The 21,190-nt window shown below is 41.4% G+C and overlaps 1 protein-coding gene across 1 annotated transcript in view; it reads right to left on the bottom strand.

The window, feature by feature from the left end:
* Positions 1–2,548: 2,548 nt before the first annotated feature.
* The window catches only part of LOC117006581 (N-terminal EF-hand calcium-binding protein 1-like), a 59,436-nt gene continuing 40,794 nt past the window's right edge, over positions 2,549–21,190 (bottom strand). Inside the window, 9 exon segments of the mRNA XM_033079115.2 lie at positions 2,549–2,840; positions 5,634–5,725; positions 6,578–6,593; positions 6,596–6,648; positions 9,400–9,512; positions 10,800–10,853; positions 14,501–14,577; positions 17,021–17,133; positions 18,335–18,471. Coding sequence (XP_032935006.1) covers positions 2,812–2,840; positions 5,634–5,725; positions 6,578–6,593; positions 6,596–6,648; positions 9,400–9,512; positions 10,800–10,853; positions 14,501–14,577; positions 17,021–17,133; positions 18,335–18,471 — 684 coding nt within the window. The 3' untranslated portion in view covers positions 2,549–2,811.

Genomic DNA, 21,190 nt, shown 5'->3' with positions numbered 1-21,190 from the left:
TAAATATACAAATGTGAGTAACTGTTATAAAGACATATGACCTGCTACAACTTTTTTCACCCTTCTAGCACCTAATTGACATGAAGCTCTAAAGCAGGTTATTTTAGGAGTGATTTTTATACATTTTTTTCCAGTGAAAAAGAAAAATGTTACAAACCTTAGTGTAGTATGTTGTTTTTCACTTAAGGATTTTCCCTGAATCTGTGTCACATGGCTGTACTTCCTTTGTTGGTAGGTCAGTTGTGACAAAAAACTCCATGGTATACTCTAGCCGAACATCTTGGGAGAGGAAAAACAGCAGCCAGTCGCTCAGGAGTATGAATAGATTTACTTTGATTAAGACAAGAAACCTTTAAACTGATGTCACTTTTGAGGCTAATTTCCGTACCCTTTTAAAAATGGACAGATTGGTAGCTGCATCATACAGGAAAGCCTTGGATTTCAGTGTTAAAAGCATTCACTTTTACTGAGTTACTGTGAGAGAGATAAAGGTGAGATTTATCAGAAATATGTGCCTATAAATTCAGATGTGCAAGTATCTCTGATATCCACGTATGTTGGAGAACCAAGGCCTCGTGAACTTTATTGGCAAAGGGCTTGATTCAGTTACTTAAAGGTAAGCATATGGTGTCATCCAAGACTCTCTGGAATTCCAGTCCACCTGCTGCGTGGGCCTGGCAGAAATGACAGACAAACTCTAGGTAACACATGTCATCCTCAGCTGGGAGCTGGAGAGCAGTTGGTGTCCTCTGCACTAACTCACGTGCACTAGATGCCTTTGTTTAGGCAAATAACTTGCCTCAACTCTACTGATAAAAAGAGCCAAACTGGCTTGGTCGCATGCAGGAACCTAAATGTGATGCCTTTCTTAATCTTGAGCTCAGACCTTGTCATGATTTCTGGAATACAGGACCTTACTGCAATGAAGACTGCTTGTTTGTAGTTGAAATTCTCCCCTTTCAATTACATATGGTAATTTTTTTGTTGAGAAGTAAAACTAGACAAGAAGGTATTTTATTGAACATGGCTTTTAAATTTCTTGTTGTTTGTAACCTTAGACTGCTAAATGAATGGAGAGGGTGGTCATGTAGCATGTAGAGCTTGTCAACCTGCTGTGGAGGTGTGAGGTTACAGTGCGTGCTTGCCCATTCTTGGGCTGGACGACGCACGTCAGATGCAGGCAACGACACCATGACTTGTTAGGGAATCAAGTATTGCTACTTCCAGGTCTTACAGAATCACAGAATATCCTCAGAAGGGACTCACAGGGATCATCAAGGTCCAGCTCCTGGCCCTGCACAGGATACGCTTAGACTCATACTTTGTGCCTGAGAGCATTGTCTGAATGCTGCTTGGACACTGCCAGGCTTGGTACTGTGATCACTTCCCTGTTCCAGTGTTCCACCGCCCTCTGGGTAAAAAGCCTTTTCTTAATGCCTAACCTCAAACTCCCTCACACAACTTGATGCCATTCCCTTGGGTCCTGTCACTGGTCACAACAGAAAAGGGATCAGTGCCTTCTCCTCATGAGGAAGTTGCAGACTGCAATGAGGTCTCCCCTCAGTCTCCTCCAGGCTGAACCAACCAAGTGACCTCAGCTGCTCCTCATACGGCTTCCCCTGTAGGCCCTTCATCATCCTTACGGCCCTCCTCTTAAATAGTTTTATATCTCTTTTAGATTGTGGTGCCCAAAACTGCTCCCAGCACTCGAGGTGAGGCTGCCCCAGCTCAGAGCAGAGCAGGACAATCTCTCCCTTGCCCAGCTGACCATGCTGTGCCTGATGCCCCCCAGAACAGGGTTGGCCCTCCTGGCTGACAGGGCACTGCTGACTCATACTGAATCAACCAGAACCCCCAGATCCCTGGATGTGAGGGCAGTCTGGCTGCAACATCTGTCACCCCACTGATGACCAGGCTGATTGAGCTGGCCTGTCTGGCTTGGTGGGTATCCACTTCCTCCTCAATGCTCCATGTGCATCCCTACCAAAGGCGCACACTGGTTGAAGACGGTGATCTTCTCAGAGATGGTGCTGTTCATCAGTCAAAGGTATACAGTAGCTCTGCCCCCGCCAGAACCAAGCTCCAAATGAGCTCAAGGTTTATGGCTATTTTTGCTGTAACTGCAGTTTCTCTAATGATTTTGCCATGACCTGCCAGAGATCTAAAGAAAGTATTTTGAGTGGTCAGAATATAGAGGTTGTGCAATGTTCAGTCTGAGGATCTGCAGTGACAACAGATAGGCAGACATGTTTCCTCTTGTGAGGGTAAGGATTAAGAGTCTGTCAAGAGGAGATGGTGCTGCCTTGTCTAATTGTGAGCAGAAAATATCCTGGGGAGGTTCTGTATCAGCACAAAGAGTTGTCGCTATGTTTATTCTTTTCATTACTGACTTAGAGCTTCTCTGCAGACATGTATGAAAATGTGTGTTCAGGTTCATACTTCTTTTTTTTTGTAAAATGAGACCACAGCAGCATTAAGTAGTGGTTGTTTATTAATGCAGTAATAAAACTTTTCACAAATACTTAGTCATACATTCAAGACATACTTTTCTGTGACAGTTTGGACTGTCACAGAAATAGTTTATCATAGTTGTCTTATTTCAGTTTTCAGAATGCATTATTTCACCAAACTAGTCACAAGAAGGAAAGGTAATAAATGCACAGTTTTCCAGATTTTAGAGTGGATAAAGTGGAAAAGATTCAATCCATAATGAAAAATGTTATCACATCATAAATTCATCTGTACACTGCAATATGAATGTTAGTGTAATGAAAGACAGTACAACATTAACATTACTTGGAACCACAACTGCTAGTTGTTATTGAGGACCCACCATGATGCTGAAAGAGAGCAGAGTTTATTTATTTGTTAGCATAAATTGCATTTCTTTTTTGACCTCTGGTAAAAATTCTAAATAAAATACCTATAACGTATATAATTTGTTTATCTATGCAGCTAATACTGATGAGAAAAAATACTCAGAATACTGGGAGAGCTGAGTGTAAGTGGTGGGAAGGTAGCTTTATCACAAGAATTAAATCTCCTTTTGATAACATCCAAAGAAGCATTAATGTGTTATAGGTGTGGCTGCATAGAATTAAGCACCCAAATCCCTGAGAGCAAACCAAATAAATCCTCAGTCCTGTGCTGATGTGTGTTTGGTTTTTAAACCAAGCACTACGTTCCCTGGGTGGTTGTGTTAGAATAATGACTTGCTTTCCTGGTGACATTATTCAAATCTGATGGGGTTTTTTACACAGCTCTAGGAATTAATAACTTTTTGTCCTCAAAAGTAAGAGAACTGATGGACTTGTAAAATGTCATTCCCATAAAAAGCTCTGTAATCACAAGATTATAGACAGTGCTGGGTTGAAACTAATTTGTGTTTCTTCCCCACAATCTCTAGCCTTTTGAAATGGAATCTTATGCAGGGAGGAATCACAAGGTTTATGGAAAGAGATGGGAAGGAAGGAAAGAATTGCGACTGCATCTGAGATGCCAAGTGCCCTTAGTAGAGGGGTGTTCTAGGTTACATAGGTTTCACATTACACAAATTCATTAGCAGAACTTGCTTCTTAGTATGAATCCATAAATGCTTCAATTAATGCTATTTTAATGAAAATTATTATTAATGATGAGAAAATAATCAAGAGTCCTACCTGAATTCAGGCTATGAGACTAGTACTCTCTGAAACATTGGTGGATTAATGCATTTCAGCCCCCAAAAATGCCAGATTAGCTATTTATTTCATGGGTTATAGTGTTATAAGTGTTTCCCCTTATTTTCTTTGCCTAAAGGTTGTCTATAATCTTCAAGTCCAGATCTTGTATAAAAATGATGCATTCACTGAATGTGATTCATGCCACCCTGGTAGACTGAGTGAAGCAACCGGGTGAGTTAACAGGTGTGAGTGGTTATAATAGCTTGTGGTTCCTCTTAACTGATGGTAAATTAATTATCTTTAGGATAATACTGGATCAAACAGTCTTGAAAACTTGTCTTCCTGAATCATTCTTGGCCACATAAGTGTATCCTCACTAATTTAAGTTAATTGGTAAAGACTTGTGGGTTATAAACTTTGAATGAATCATACTCAGATTACAATTTGAAATGGATTTAGTTCTTAGCCAGCCAGATGTGTAAAAGAAATTTGGAAGTTCCTTAGCTAGGGTAAATTTGATTTTGAATAGAGCCTATCCATGTTCTAATTGCAGACAGGTTTAGAGTTTTTCCTTCTGATTTTACAGTGATACACTTTAGGGTGTCTAAAATTGTTTTGTAAAGTGTGCTGGCGGGGTTGCAGCCATAATTTTTTACTTCAATATAATTTTCTGTCTTTCAATTACAAATAGATCAGGTGTGGGAAGCTCTTTCCATGAAACAGAGTTCAAATCATTGCACAGATTTCTAAATTACAGGTAATGTATAAAACTGCACAAAGGACTGTGCATGCAATAATTCCCACTGCCCCCCCCGCCAACCCCAGCAAGGAGTGCACAGTGAGAAATGCTGTTTCTATGGTTACTGTCTGCCAGAGTGCTGCAGACTGAAATCCTTCTGAGCAGGCAGAGTAAATGCTTTAATAAGTACTTGGAATCCAATTTCAGACGCTTCCATGTTTAGGCTATTAAAAATTATGTTTACATTTTATTTTACGTTAATTGTACTTTACCTGTGAGTAAACTACCCTGGAACACTGCTGGATCAGGTGCAGTCTCTTGGACACAAAGAATTTTGGGAAAAGACTTCATTGTTTCCTACAATCAAGTTTATCTTAAATCCAGGAATATCCCAGTAAGATACAAGATTTACAGAGATATTTGGTTCATTAACTTCAGTCTCCTGATTCTGCAGGAATCCCTGGCATATAATTTTGTGTCCACATCAGGCTCATGAGGTCTGAGGATATCTTGGCTGGTTTCTTTAAAGGATTAACCCCAGTACAGGAGTACATTTATTTTTCTACTAAGTGGGGTTTTATTATTTTAAATTTAGTCTGTACCCAGACACATAGGAAATTAGGGCTTCATTGTAGTAGATTTGTGTTCCCTAAAATAAAAAGAAATACTGTCCTCTCTCTGTAAATATGGGACTGATGCTTTCTTTGCTTCATCATGCACCTGCACCTGCATCTGTTAACTCTTATTTCTAGGAGAAAGATGTTACATGATCATTGGTTTGTATTAAGAATAATAATTTGGAACCTTTACCACCTTGCTTTTTTATAACACAGCAGGAAGTGTGTACAAGTTGGTTAGTAAGTATCAATTAGTAGTAATTAAGGCTCCCTTCAGTCAATGTAAGTAGGAATTAAAATCTTAATCAGAAAACCTTTTTTATCCTTGAAAAGCTTAGATGGGGTATATTTTACCATTCACAAAAAATAAATGTTGTCTTAAATAGTGTATGTTAGTATCATTTCACACTATGTAAAATAAAGCACTGTGCTGATGCATTTTATATTTATGTGGTTAAAATAAAAAGAAAAAATTGGAGTCCTTTTGTCCTCTATACTTTACCAAAGAAGATCTGAATAAGGGTGATATTATACAATGGTCTTGCATATGGAACACACTAATAGAACCTTTCCCATAGAACAAAAAAAAATGTAATGTGAAAAGTTGATATTTACCAGGGACTAACATTGTTGTGATGAGCTCTGGGGTTTCCAAGAAATCCACGTTACTTCTTTGGAATGCCTTGCTGTAATTCCTTTGAAGGTGGCTAAATAATTGTAAAAAGTAAAAATGTAACAGTGTTTTTAAAGGGCTCAATTTTTTTTTCATGAGCATTATCAGAAATTTCACAATGAGTGCTGCACAGAGATTCTGTGCTTCAAAACTTCCAGTGATAGTGGGAGAGGAGACCAGACAAGCTATGAAGTGCCTGCCTGTTATATTAAACACTGCTTTGCTTCTGTGCAGCTCGCTGTCAGCCTGATGCTCATCTTTTGGTTGTGACCCAGTACAGTGTTGACTTGTGTTACTGGTGTTCTTTAGTCTCTGTGACAGGAAACCCAGTAAAACTGGGGTTTTGTTTGCAAGGAGAGCAACAAAGCTGCAAGAGACTTCTCCACCTCCCTAAGAACAGGTTCTCTTGCAGATTTAGGATCATGGGGTTGGTTTGTTTGAGTGTTTTAACTAAATGTAGGTAAGGACAATCATTTTGTCTCTACTTCAGCTGGTAGGATGTTTAATAATTTCTATTTTGGGCCCAAAAGAGACACTCTTGGAGTCTGTTGGATGGGTTCCTGTGATGTGGTTTGGGAAGTTTTGGGGGAGCTCCCCATAACCATTTGCATGCTGAAGTGTGCTGCGGGCTGGTACATCTGTTTCAATACTTGTGCTTTTTTGTTTCTTCTTTACCATGAAACTGGTGATATTTCTGTCCTGCTGGTTTTCTATCTCTGATGAACTAACATCCACCTGATGCTATATCATTGTGTACTCACTTTCAGACTTTTTCAGTTTTGAATAATCACTGTTGTCTCTCTTAATTTCTAACCTTCAAAACTTTATGTATTACCAAAAAAAAAAAAAAAAAAAGAAAGCAAGCCGTCAGAGTCCTGACACTTACCTATTCCAGGCATTTCCCAGAACTCATACACATTGAAGTGGGAATTACTTGGAAGCTTCTGAATGGAAACACTAAAAATTTCACAACAGAACTAATTTAATGAAACAAAACAAAGTTATTGGACACATACATTTTATTCCTAACTGCTTATGAGTAGGAACAAATACAGTGATTTTTGAAAAAAACTCCACAGAACAAAACAAGAAAATCAAACCCAAAACCAATCCAATTAATAAACTTAACAAATGAGTGATCATAGTGATCCTATACTGCAAATTATCTGAGCTTTTAAAAATAAATCCCCTTGTATATATATTTTATTAATATAGTAATTTCACGATTATGAGCCGCACCATTTTGACTAAAATTTTGCTCCCATCCCGGAAATGCGGCTTACACTCAGGAGCGGCTAATATGTGATAAATTTTCTGAAATTTCCAACCCCAGAAGTGCCAGCCAGGGTGCCGAGTCGAGCACCTGCCAGTAAAACCCAGGATTGTGCGATTGTTACAAATTGGTTACTCTGTTACGCGGTGGGTAGGGCCGGCTCCGTGCCAGCAGCGTCGGGGGGGAAGGAGGCGGGAGCTCCGTGCTGCCATCCCTGCGGCCCAGGGGGGAAGCGGGGGGCTCCCACTCCCACCTGCTGCCGCCACAGGAGCAGGCAGGCTCCACCCCTGCCTGCCGCCGCAGAAGCGGGGGGCTCCTTCCCCTCCTGCCACCGCCATCACGGGTGCCGGTGGGCTCCGTCCCTGCCTGCCCCCGTGGGGCAGCGCCGGGTTGGGGTGAGCAAGCCCAGTGGCAGTGGCGGCCGGCCCCGAGCGGCCCCACCAAGCGGCCCCACCAAGCTGGGCCACCCGGCCCCGTCGGCAGCCCCGAGCGGGCCGAGCCTGCACAGCCAGAGCTGAGCCAGTAAACCCCGCCATGCCATGATTCTGTGACTATTTGGCAACTTTGTTGCACGCGGGTCCTCGCTGTGAACGACAGAGTGGCTTATAATTGGGTCCGGCTTGTGTATGGACAAAGAACGAAATGTTGCCAACACCCAGAGATGCGGCTTATAGTCAGTGCGGCATGTAATCGTGAAATTACTGTAATTTTTTAAATTGCTCCAATAGTGTAATTTATCGAAACAAATGCTAAACAGATAATTAATCAAACAGCTGTTCAGGGAAGATCATCTAATAAGTACAAGTTATCCTTTTTTTGAGAGATGCATCAGTGTCATAGAATTTAGGTGCTTTGAAAGCAAATGGAGTAAATGAAGTGTATGCATAATGGAGTGTAAGCCAGATAGGCTGATATCTGCTGCAGATATGCTTTTATAATAGTATTTTTGTGTACTAGTTACTTGTTCTTAAATTATTCAAGAAACAGTTTGTCAAGACTGAAAAATGACCCACAGAATATCTGTTGATCCTCTACACACAATTATCCTGCTCATTATCCTGAGCATAAAATCTTTATAGCATGTAGGGTGTTAATTCACTTGGGTACTCATTCACTTGGGTGCTCAAACTGGTGTTTAGATAAGTAGCACAGAAAGTGTATGTGCAGATTTTTCCACGTGCCCAAGTGTGAGATTGCTGACCTCAGTAATGATGTACTTGAAAACTGGTCTCAACTTATGCTTCATAATGTTTTATGATTTATTGGTTTTCTCCTACTGTATGTGAAAGTGCATGGTAAAATAGCAAAAATATCAAAAGCTGCTGGAAAAAACAATTAAATTGCTGTCAATTAAAGCTACAGCAAAACCCATCCATTAGGTGGCATTACAGACTTGCCTGCAATGCCTGTAAACTTGGGAAAGAAAGGAACTTTCTGCCACCATTTCTTAACTTGCATTCTGCAGTCATGTAATCTCTCTTCCCCGACATTCTGCAATCAATACAGATGTCAATATAAATGTTTTGTGGGATGTTCATTTCTGAGAGGAGACCAGGAGGACTTCTCCCTGGGCTTTTTTCCATCTCTTGGCCAACAAGAGAATTTTATTTTCATCAACAGTCTGCCTTTACAAGTGAACTACTGCAGAAAGATCACTCTTCTTCCAGCTTAATTTTTCTGCTCTATGTGAACACTACTGATAAAATCCTAAATGTGAAAATCTCATAGTAACAAGACTCATAAATTAGGCATGTGATAGGCAGTTTTTGAAGCCCTTGAATATTTAGGAAGATTCTGTATCATGTACACATAACAAAAGTAACTTTTCATAATGGTCTGTAGTATGTATCATAGTAGATCTCTCCACTATGTTAAATTTAGAAATTAAATACAGAGGTAAGCCATTAAATTGATTCTTAACCCAGTTCTAATGTTTTATTAATTCTAAAAGGAGCAAAGCAGAAACACAGTTTCATTGGAAATTTTGCTTTTTAATTTTTTGAATTCTTTATTATGAATTAAAATTTTACAATGACAGCCTAAATGGAAGATTCTGAAAGCTGACAAGCAGAGAACTGGCAAACAAGTTGATAAGTTGCTCCTTTGCTAGGTGAGCACAAATGAAGGTTGACAAATGAATTTTCCAGTAAGGAATATCAGCCTAGGAACTTCCAGAAGTCATGAATTGATGACCTGGAGAGCTAACAAGCCTGAAAAGATTGTTTAGCACTTTTGGGGTGCACAGTCATGTGATAGTACCTAAAATGTGCACATTCTGACATCTCTTTCTAGTTTGAGGTGTCTTTGAAAAGCTCTGACACACATAACCCACCAAGAAAGGTGTCATAGGTTTTCTCTTCATAAACAATCCTCGTTATTAAAGAAAAAAGACTACATTTCTTCCTTCAGCGCAAGGACAGTAACACTGTACTTACTGCAAGCAGCCACCTTGAGCAGAAGCAGATTCCACGTACTGCCTCAGAGCAAGACGGAATTCCTCCACTTTTTCTTCTATCACAGACATTTGGTGCTGAACAATCATTATGTGCTGATACAAAACCATTACAATATTACTGATGAAACAGTACAAACCACAATCATAAAAGAAAACCCAATAAAGTTCCCTTGAAGTTTGAGGTCCCTGTTCTAGTGATCTGAGTGGAGAAGTAGAAATATTCAAGCATGACTTTTATGTGTAGGATGAGTGTTCACTTCAGACATTTGTCCAAACTCTGGAGCAGAGTCTTTTCAGAAGAAGGCAAAGCAAAGGTTGATCTTTGAGATGTTCAGTAATAAAGTCAGTGTGTTATCTCCAGAGGCTGGAGATAAGAGCATATCCACACAATCTGCACTGGATGCGTTGTTGCTTTCATAGTTTTTACCTTTTAGAGCCCTGACCCTAACCTGAGTGAGATGCCTAAGATAGCCCATGTTAAGTGATGAATAGAGAGGGGGTTTTCCCTCCATAATTCTGCAGGAAAATAAACAGTCTTTCTAAACAGGACTATGGAAACAGTCAGCAGAGCAGAAGACGTATTTATCCTGAATTAATATAATTATCATTTAGCTCTTTCAAGTAGTTTATTAATTGATTAATCTGTTGAAGCTTGTCAACTTTGCTAATGGAATATTTAAAGCAACACTATGTGTTTCTTAATGAGTACAATTTAATTGGTTTTTGACTTGTTTCTGCCTTGATTATGAATATTTTTATACCATGGATTATTAGCACTCTGTGTTGCAATACTGCATAATCTCATTTAAAAAAATATATATATAATGCAACTCCTGTGATTAAATAATTTTTTCATGTGTATTTGTAAGGTTCAAATGAATTTAGGAATGTTAGCATATATGGGATATATGTAAGTTTGTTTCTGGTCACAATTTTGGTTTTGTAGGTTGTAATGAGCATGAGATACTCTTCCATTTTTCCTCATAGTATTTCCTATAGCAGTTTTGGGAGGAGGGGGGCTGTACAACAATGGTTAAAGCATGCATGCAGCATTTGGAGCTGAGAAGCTACTACCCCATAAACATTGCTGCCAAATTTGATAAATCTTCTTATTAATGGAACATTTTTGTCCTTATGTATGTTAAGGTTTTGGCTCACTCTATCCTTTGAAAACAATGCAAAAATTTAATAAAAATGTTCTGCCCCCATATTGTAAGTTTTGTTCTGTTGCCTTTTGCTAACCGAAATGGATTCTTATCGCAGGAAAAAGTGAGGATAAAGATTTTTAAAATTCTTTTTTTAACAAAAGAGATGAGGTGTGGTCTCAGTATCTGGTGTTTAAAATAAAATGTCAAAGTCATTATCTTGAACAGTACTTACAGATCTTGCATTTTCATCCAAAACTTCCTCTTCAAGCGGCTCAAGCTTTAGGTCCTTTGAGGCAATTGAAAAGAAAATAAAAATTGTAAGAAGAGTCAATACTACAGCTGTATTCCCCTCTTACATTTTTAACAAGCTATTCCAATAACTAGATTCTGCTCTACCTTAAGAAGTTAAATCCCTTCTTTATTAGTTCTAAGTCAAACACAAGTGTTTACAAGATCTTGCATGCCTCAGTGGTTAATTCCAGCCCAGGCTGTCTTGTAAAGTTTTATTTATAGTGCTTGGCAGGTGATTTTTCATTTTAACAAATCTGCTTGTTCCCAGATGTATGTTGGACTTAATTGAGAAAAGACAGACATCCTCTCAACTTGTCACAGGGACTGTGGAGATGAGCAAGAATGGTAATTGGAAATTAACTATCAGCTACTATTGTGCAATCATAAAACTTTACACAGAAGAAACTTCCTTGCAGGGAGTTGAATTGAGAGAGATGTGCATGACGGTCCAAATCAGCTTTCTGAACTGCTGCCCTTGCTGTGAGGATGGCCTGGGCAGCAGCAGAGAGAGGTCTGTGACTGTACCTGGTACACAAACTGTGCACTTCAGGAATCAGTGATTCACACAAACACCAACCAGTAGCACACACAAAATCATTCTTTACTCGGCAGGCACATGCACTGCCTCCTAACCCAGTGCCATTATGATATTCTGAAAAATATATGTATGCCTGAAAAAAAAAAAGGGCAGATTGATTTGCAATAAGTAGCTGGAGCAAAACACACTCTGTTAGTGGTGCTTCACTTCTCACTGAACACAGTTCTTGTGCAACAAAGAGAAAAAATTTCTTCCACTCCCAGCGTGGGTGAGGATTGATTAACCTCAGGTAGCAGCTGTTCTGCCAGCACAGATGCTGTACTCACTGAAAAGCCAACCAGAGATGTGCAGGTAGAATTCAAATGAACAGAGGACCTCCATCAGCAGCAGGTGGCAGAGCAAGGCAGGAGTGAAGTGTTCAGAAACTGCTGTGTAGTTAAAGTCATGAAATGTGTGTGTGAAGGGAAAGACAGACAGCTTTACTGTCAGTGGAGACACTTCGGATAAAAAATCTGAGGGAAAAATGTGTATCCCTGAAGTGAAAGTTCACTTTCACTGCCATTTTTTTCTCAAGAAACATATGGGAAAAGAGAGGAAAGGAATAACTCAAGGAAGTACTGCAAAATTTCTCTAAATGTAGAACGTAGTAAGAAAATAATTGTTTTCTTTGCCAGTATATGTAAATTTAGAACTTGAGTGAAAATAGACAAATGAGAGGACTGACTCGTGCTCAAATTCCCCTTTGACAGAACACAGCAGAGGACTTAGATAATATTAAATCTACCCTTCACCAGGTAGCTTTCCAGTAGGAACACTGACTCATAACTTGCTGTGCAGCTCAGAACCAGGGCTTTAAAATGCCTTTGCAATCCTACCTCTCCTCACCTGAGAAGCTGTGGCTTCTGAAATTGCCTTTTATCATGATTGTGCAATCCTTTCTAATCTGTTTCAGAGCAAAGTCAAAAAGAGGGGTTTTAGTAGCTGCTGAAAGGCATCTGGTATTTAATGCCTCTCACAGTCAGACCTGGCTGTGAGATACAAAATCAAGCAGATGCAAAGTTAGACACAGGTGGATATAGATTGTCTACTGCAAAAATTAGACTTATGTAATTTCTATGTTTGATTAATCCGGTTTTATATAGACAAAGAGGTAATTATGGGAGATCTATGACCTGCTATTGTTTCCCTTTGGCACTGAGCTCCTTTTCAGTCTGAGGTTTTCTATCACTTGTCTGCAGGAAATTCAATCATTTTATAATCTCCTTGTTGTAAGTTTATTTACCACAAAATGTTTGGCTGCTTTCTGTAACATTTGTGTCGCGTTATTGCTGAATGGCAGCTTTCTTTCCTTTTCAAGTAACATTCTTTAAAATGTTTTCTTTTGACATCAGGCCATGTCAGGTGGCAGCTGTGGCAGGGTGGTGAGCTGCTGTTTCCAAAGCAGAGTGCAGAGTAAAGCCAGACTTACCTTTCATGGTGGACTTTGACATTTCAAAATCCAATTTATATCTATTCAGAAAAAGATCAAGTTGCTACAAAAATGCCACTAATGTGGTAACTGTATAATTGCCTTTCTCATGCAGAAATGAGCTCCAGGAGGAAGCATTGGACAGAAGCTCACGGGTATTCCCTGGCCAGAGCTCCCTGGACTGAGCAGACCATGAGGAGCTGCAGAGCATGGCAAGGAGCAGAGTGAGAAGCTGTAACACAAGTCATGGACAGTGCCACAAGGAATGGCTGAATTTCACAGCTCGTTAAGGAGAAGTGATGCGAGAGACTGTCAGACTGCAGGGATAACCAAAGGGAATGCTGGGCTTCTTTGGAGCAAGGCCAGTGTGCTGGGGGTGGCCATATGCAGCTAATCAGTAAGAAGGCTGAGGTAACAGAAATACCAAACTGGGACCAAAGGGGAAAAGTAATTAGAGGTAGTTTTTTCATTTGGGAGAGAGGGAAGCAGAGAAGGTCAGTATGCTTCTCTTGCTGAGCCATGCGCCAAGTCCTCACCATTTATTGGGGATTTTTCGCTAAATCTCTTACATAACTATTTTCTGTGCTACTGAACTCAAGTTGGACTAGTGGTTGAGTAACAGGAGACATTGTTCTGCCATGACACAAGGTCTGATCCAGTGCCTGGGTAAGAGGTATGGATCCAGCCACAAACACTAGAGGACAATATTCACAGGGGAATATCCCAATCAGCTAAAAAGGAAGAACAGAATCAGGCTGTTTCATGTCCCTGGAGTGCTGCCTGTGTGTGTGTGGCTGCTGGTCAAGAGACCCCTGCCAGTGTCTTTGGAGTACAGGCACAGTTTCAGTGCTGATGAGCACTGACCTGAGGGGAGGAACAGCATCCGTGCACTGGGACTGGAGCTACTTCTGGGTCTGAGAGCTCTGCAACCCAAAACCTCACTTCCAGTGGACAAGGAGGAAGAAACACCATGGGTCTCAAATCCACTGAATTCAGCCACTCCTCTAGTACCTATCTGAAATTGTCTGTCTGTCCTTCAACAGGAAAACTTAGTGCAGAGAACAACTCAGGAAATTGTTGGATCAGATGGATCACTTGTCAGACTCCTGGAGGGCTCTGCTTTGGTGTGGGAACTATAGGTGGTTTTTGGGCTCTGGGAGTTGCTGTAGCTGGCTCCCAAGAAGGATTTGCATCAGATCTTGGTTTAACTGTATTGACAAGGAAACTGGTTTAATCTTATTAATGAGTATTCTCTGGAATTCTGGAAAGGAGGAAACAAAACTCTGTCAAATTTTCATGAGAAAGTTTGGAGAGGAAGAGGAAAATATCAGATCCTAAAAGGGGAAGGTTGCAGCACGTTCCCCCAAACAAGTATAATTAAATACATTAACATCCTCCAGTCATATAATAATACAATTTTTCACATCTTTGTAAAAAGTTGAATCTGGTGATGGGAGGGGGAAAGGGAAGCATGGAAAAACAATGTCATTAATAGGAAGGAGGAAGGTGAGAGAAAAATGTAGGCATTTAGTGAGTGTTAACTCTCTTAGGTAATGTTGCAGCTGGGACATTGAAAACATTAGTGTTTTAAGGACGGCTTTACTGAATGAAGAAACAAGTGAAAAAGTCCACACACCTTCTTTTCCAGTCTATCTATTAGCTTCTGGAGTCTGTTTATCTGGATCACCCATTGGCTGTCTTCTTCAATCCAACCTTTGGAAAAGATAAATGATTAACATTTATAAAATGCTACTAAGTTGCTAGTACATAGTGTATTCCTCTATTTTACAGATTAAAAAAATTACCCTGCAATTTATTTGGCTTCTCAAAGATTGTGCTGCAACTAGTTCAATGTTCATTTAGGTGAAACTAATGGTAATGGAAGAAAGTTCTCCATCTCCACTGCAGGTATATTCCTGTCTGGGTAGTGACATGATCACAGAATCATAGAATGGTTTGTGTTGGAAGGGACTATAAAGATCATCTAATTTCAACTCCCCTGCCATGGGCAGGGAACCTTCCAGTAGATCAGATTGCTCAGTGCCCCACCCAACCCAGTCTGATGTCATTCACCAAGGGTGGAGCAAGACTATACTGTTCCAGAAAGCACAAGTGTCTGGGCTGTGAGGATGATGAAGGGCCTCCAGGGGAAGCCACACGAGGAGCAGCTGAGGTCACTTGGCTCATTCAGTTTAGAGAAGAGGAGACTGAGGGGAGAGCTCACTGCAGTCTGCAACTCCCTCATGAGGGGAAGAGGAGGGATGGGTCCCATCTCTTCTTGCTGGTGAGGGTGACAAGCACCCAAGGGAATGGCATCAAGCTGTGTCAGGGGAAGATTAAACTGGATGTCAGGAAAAGGTTCTTCACCTAGAGTGTGGTTGGGCACTGGAACAAAGTCCCTAGGGGAAGTGCTCATGGCACCAAGAGTTCAAGAAGCATTAGGACAATGCTCTCAGGCACGTGGTGTGATTCTTGGGGATGGCACTATGCAGGACCAGAACTTTAATGATCCTTATGAGTCCCTCAACTCAGGATATTCTGTGATTCTGGGAGTCCCTCCAGTGTCTCTGGAAAGTTTTGTTTTGCTGAAGTCTCATGAAAATTGTCTGCCAAATGAAAAGGATAATACTCACAGAAACAAATATGTGCATTATTAAGGAAAAGGACAATACTCAAAGAAACAAATATGTGCGTTATTAAAGCAGTTCCTGACATCACCCACCATGTAAATGTGTACATAAGAGAATGCTTTAAGGAGAGAGGAAGGTTATTTATCAGAAATTGAAGATTTTTCACTAAATGTTCTTGTTATGCACATTTATTAACCTTCTCATTTCTCAGCTGAGAGTTCTTGTGGCACTTGCACATATTTTGACCAAAGAAAGAAATCCTAATGCTGAGAACATACCACAGCTGTGGTCTGTAGAGGAGGCAGGGTGTGGATTTACCTGAACAAGTACATAGGCTGAAGAAATGCTGGCCTGAGCCTTGAGTGCATCTACACACCAGTGTTACTAAGCATGTGGGCAGCAGGCAGTAAGCAGGAAAACCAAGTGCCAAGACAAACACAAATCTTGTGTAGGAAAGTAGACAGCTGCCAGCTATCAGTAGAACTGTGGAGGAAAATGTCAGCTCTTTAAGATTACACCAGTAGAGTAAGTGGATTTGGTAGAGCTTGCATTTGTTTGAGTTCTTTCTCGATTAGGAGTGCAGCTACAAGGCATTGTGGCCTTCCTTGTTAGGAACAGCATCACCTCACAAGAGACCAAACATCATCCTGCACCACTGCTCTCAATGAGCAGCATCCTCTGGTGAGTGGCAGAAGTCAGTCATGAATGTGGTGACAGAAAGGCCCCCAGGAGAGGGTTTAAAGGGAAGAGGTCAGCACATGGCTGCAAGCAGTGACTGGTGAAGAAGTGAGCTAGACCCATTACACATTTGTTGTTTCAGTCATCTTTACCCCTTGATTCTGGGACAATGCCACTAAGCACAAAGATGTCTTCACTGCAGCCTCATGCTTAACGTCACTGCTTCTAAAGAATCCCATTCACCAAAGTACTCTATCATTTTCCAAAGCAGAAATGCTGCTGCAGAGTTCTTTTCTTTTTGTATTATCTTACATGAAATATTCTTTTCTTTCAGGTTTTGTGTTTTCCCTTTCTGTTTATTATTTATTCCCCTCAGCTGAGATGTGAGTCATGGCAGAGAACTTGGTTGTATATAAATTGTAGCCTTCAGCTTTTCATGCATATCTGCAGGCAAAAAAGATTACAGTAAGTTCATGATTATAAGCCGCACCTGATTATAAGCCGCACTTCCGGGTTAGGACCAAAATTTTAGTAAAAATGGTGCGGTTTATAATCGTGAAATTACTGTACCTAAAAATGTTGAATCAATCCAAAACACACAGTTTGGCCCACAATTAAGTTTTTTATCTTTTATAATTTCAGATCTATGGCTATGCATTAATTTCCCTCAGCTTCCTCAGTTTTCAGTTAATAACTTCTATATTAAGTTGAAATTGTCTTCCTTCAGTGAAGCATCTCAGTTAGTTACATGTCTAATTTAAATTTTTGAGAGGAAGATATGTGTGTATTTTTCTTTATGTGTGTGTATGCATGTATTTTTAATATCTTTAAAATGTGAAATACCATACCTATGCTAGAATAAGGGTTATTTGATGACAGGCTGTTGTTCCTCTGAAGCCTTCGCGCTAAGCGTTTGCCTGGCCACTGAACTGAGAGCACTTCTGGTTTTGCTGGATCTTTTCTGCACAGAAACACAGGAGACTTCTTAAGGAAAAATGTGGATGAGCTCTTCTCTCTCTGTTCTCAAAAATTCATGTTGCCTTTTGAATTAAATAAAAAGAAATACCTATTGAGAGCCCTGAATTATTTTCGGGATTTTCACTAACTCATTGTTTTGATTAGGTCATTAAAGAAGTTAAGAGGGTTAAGATGGCATAAACCTAAATCTTTGAGGGAGACAAATCTCAAGGTCAGTGTCAATCAATGATGTGGTTCTGACCTGACCTAAGTAATCGTTCACAGTTTCTTCATTCACAGCAGTTTTGTAGCATCCCTGCAGAGGAGCTCACATGAATAGAGGTACACAGACACTGTGCATCTTGGTGCACCCTCAGACTTTCAAAACCTGCTGGATTCCCACAGTCAAGGTGCTGGCACAAAACCACAAGTTATTACTCCTGTACTTCAGGGACCTCAAACCCAACAGCAAAACAAACAAGAAAATGACATTGCTAACTGAAAAAGAAAATTACATTTCCAACAGAAAGATCTTAAGATTTTCTTTGTCCATACCAACAGTTTGTATTTTGCTTTCCCTGTTGTCTTTAACAACAGTATACTGAGGGAAAAATTCCATTCAGCCAAGTAACTTTTCAAAAATATTTTGATCCTTGATTCTACAAACCTTCATCATGGAGATCATTGTACTAAATTCAGCTAAAACCCTTGGATGGATAAAGGCTACCCAGGTGATTGAGAGTTTATGGAGCTAGATGTTAACTGAGAATATGGCCATATATTCTAGGAAGAAGCTGTGACAAGCAAAAGCCTGGCTATTTCTTCTTTTAACATGGAGATCATTGTGCATGAAAAAAAAAAAATCATCAAGCTGGAAAAAACAAACAAAACAGTTAGCCATCTTAGTGATTTCAAAGCTTTTTATATTGCAGCGGTTGGCTTTCTACATTTCATATTAAAGTGTCCAGGGACTTAAAAAGAAGTCAGGAGAACCTAGAATGCACCAAAACGGTTGTCCTACAGGCAGCCCACCACAGGATCACATGCATTTAATTTCAGGAAAACTCCTGTTAGTAGGTTCCTATAAGGAATAAAAAGTGTACCCTTATCTCTGCAGTCATTCCCTAGATCAGATTTCTGGTGAAATGCAAAGCAGTGTTCTCACTCCTCACCCACCTCCTGCAGCTGAAGAGGGCTTTGCTCACCTCTCCTGCCGGCTCTGCTGCTCCGTGGTCTCCATGGCACACTCCAGGGAGCTCTGCAGGGATTGCAGCTGGTTCAGTGTCTCCCTCAAAAGAAAGCGAGTCACAAACTGCTCCAAATTGGAAGCTTCCTGATAGTCCTAAGAATTTCATGGAAAAAACCCCAAAAGGTCAGGCTTTGTTTACGAAATTAGAAATACACGAGGGAAGGCTCAGAATTCATTCAGAAAGGAAGCAGGTTGGATGTTTCCATGTTTATATATGTAAACCATGTAAGCAGCCTTTGTGGATGGACAGAAAGATCTCTGAATTTTCAGGTGTAGACACAATTCCCACTCAGACTAAGAGGCCCAGGTACACAGTGACAAACACAGTTTCTACTCCAAAAAAGACCCTTTTCTTTACATCATTAACTCCAGCTGATGGCAGCACCACATTACTTCTGAAGTGTGGAAAAGCCAAAATAAGACTGACAGCTGCAGAACTGAATTGAGTTTTAATTCAGATCCACTCTTGTGAAAAGATGTTCTCAAGCCCACTGGCCTGTCTCAGATATTGAATGTGGGAATAGTCTTTGAGCAGGGCACATGCTTAGGATACTCCCCTGAAAAATCCCACTAGCAGCTGGCTGAAGGACTGTGCCAGAGAGGTCGCCTTCTGAATTTAACAGTCTTTGAGTGATTTTTGTTCCTTTAATTTAATTATTTTTGAAACTGTATATGTGTATATTTAAGAATTTCATTAAATGCATCTAAATTTGATTTAAACTAGTTTGGTTATTATAAACGTTTGTACCTATGCTTAGCAATTTGTAGTAGTTCTTTGAATAATGACATTTTCAATGTATTGCATGTATCAAATTTTTTTTTTTTTTTTGGTGTAGATAATTTCAGAAATCAATTTTTATGCCAGTTCTCTCCCTGGCCCAATAAATTACAGTAAATTCACGAATACAAGCCGCACTGAGTATAAGCCGCATCTCTGGGTGTTGGCAAATATTTTGGTTTTTGTCCATAAATAAGCCGCACCCGAATATAAGCCGCTCTGTCGTTCGCAGCGAGGACCCGCGTGCAATTAGTAACAGAACCGCGGGAGGGCGGGGTTTACTGGCTGAGCTAAGGCTGTGCAGGCTCGGCCCGCTAGGGGCCGCTGACGGGGCCAGGTGGCCCAGCACGGTGCTGCCGCTCGGGGCCGGCCGCCGCTGCCACTGGGCTCGGTCACCCCGGGTCGGCGCTGCCCCGCGGTGGCAGGCAGAGACGGAGCTTCCCCCGCTCCTACGGCAGCGGCGGCGGGCGGGGACGGAGCTTTCCCGCGCCCGTGGCGCCGGCGGCGGGCGCGGACAAAGCACCCCGCCTCCTCCCCGAGCCGCGGCAATGGCGGCGCGGGGCTCCCGCCGGCTCCCCGAGACGCGGCAATGGCGGCGCGCACTTCCCCCACCCTCCCCGGCCCCGGCAATGGCGGCGCCCCCCCCCCGTCGGCTCCCGGAGCCGCGGCAATGGCGGCGCCCCCCCCCCGTCGGCTCCCCGGGCCGCGGCAATGGCGGCGCCCCCCCCCGTCGGCTCCCCGGGCCGCGGCAATGGCGGCGCTTCCCCCCCGTCGGCTCCCGGGGCCGCGGCAATGGCGGCGCTTCCCCCCTGTCGGCTCCCCGGGCCGTGGCAATGGCGGCGCCCCCCCCCCTCCTCCCCTGGGCTGCAGCAGAGGAGGAAAGAGAGCTCTCCCGCCTCTCTCCCCGCCCCCCGTGCTGCCTGCAGGGAGCCAGGGCGACACGGTAACACTGTAACAATTGCGAAATGCCGGCTTTTACTGGTCGGTGCTTGGCTCGGCACTCTGGCTGGCATGTCTGGGGTTGTAAATGTCAGAAAATTATTAATATATTAGCCGCACCCGACTATTAGCCGCACTTCCGGGTTTCCACCAAAATTTTTGTCAAATTGCTGCGGCTTGTATTTGTGAAATTACTGTATGTATTTCCATGGCTGGGGTCAAATTGGACATTTCTGGCAAGTCCAGGCCTCCAAAAACCCACTGTGTTCCCTTCCAACCATGCCCAGAATGTGATTCTGTGATTTGGCAGTTCTGCAGTAATATGTAGGTAATGCTTTGTGAGGGGAGCCACCTTTACAATAATATAAACATCCTCTTTCTTTTTTTCTCATGAATAAATGTACCAGAGAGAACAGAACAGACCCCTAGATCTTCTGCTTACTGTGTTGAGGTTGCATCAGGAACAGAGATAGAAAATAGATTTATATCTCTTAAGATCTGAACGAATTCATTGGCTCGTCACTCAGATGGTCTTGAAAACCTTTGGGCACAATTCAGTCTAAAACAGTTTCATACAACATGAGGTGCCTTCAATGAAAGATTTCTTTAGTCACCACATCTGAAGAGAGATGATGGTCCCCTACCTTCAAGCTTTAAAGAGGACCTGTCACTTCAATGGTGTTGCCTCCTACACTATCTGAGAACCCATCTGAGTATTTTTGGCAATGCATATGGGTATTTTTAAGGTATTCCATGTTCTTTCCAATGTGAATTACAGCTGAAATGCCTTTCTGATTTTTAGACTTCTCTTAGAATATTTCCATATACGTGTTTGCAATCAGAACACAAATATGTTTTGAAATTCGAATGTAAAATGAAAGGTTGTCACGTAATATCTTTAAAAGCATTTTGCTCTCAAATGAGTGCAATCTTTTCACAATACATGTTAGTAAGTTAGTTCTTGTTGGAAGACTTCTGCCACAGGAATTTCAGAGGTGGTGTTGAATCCCCCATGAATCATCAGAAGCTACTTTTGTAGCCAGAAGCTTCGTGGTTTTCTACATTTATTTCTTCTGTCTTCAGATTAATCAGCTG

This window comes from Catharus ustulatus, chromosome 1 (assembly GCF_009819885.2).
Source record: "Catharus ustulatus isolate bCatUst1 chromosome 1, bCatUst1.pri.v2, whole genome shotgun sequence".
Lineage (NCBI taxonomy): Eukaryota > Metazoa > Chordata > Aves > Passeriformes > Turdidae > Catharus > Catharus ustulatus.
The sequence above is the reverse complement of the archived record's forward strand: the minus strand, read 5'-3'. Positions and strand labels throughout refer to the sequence as shown.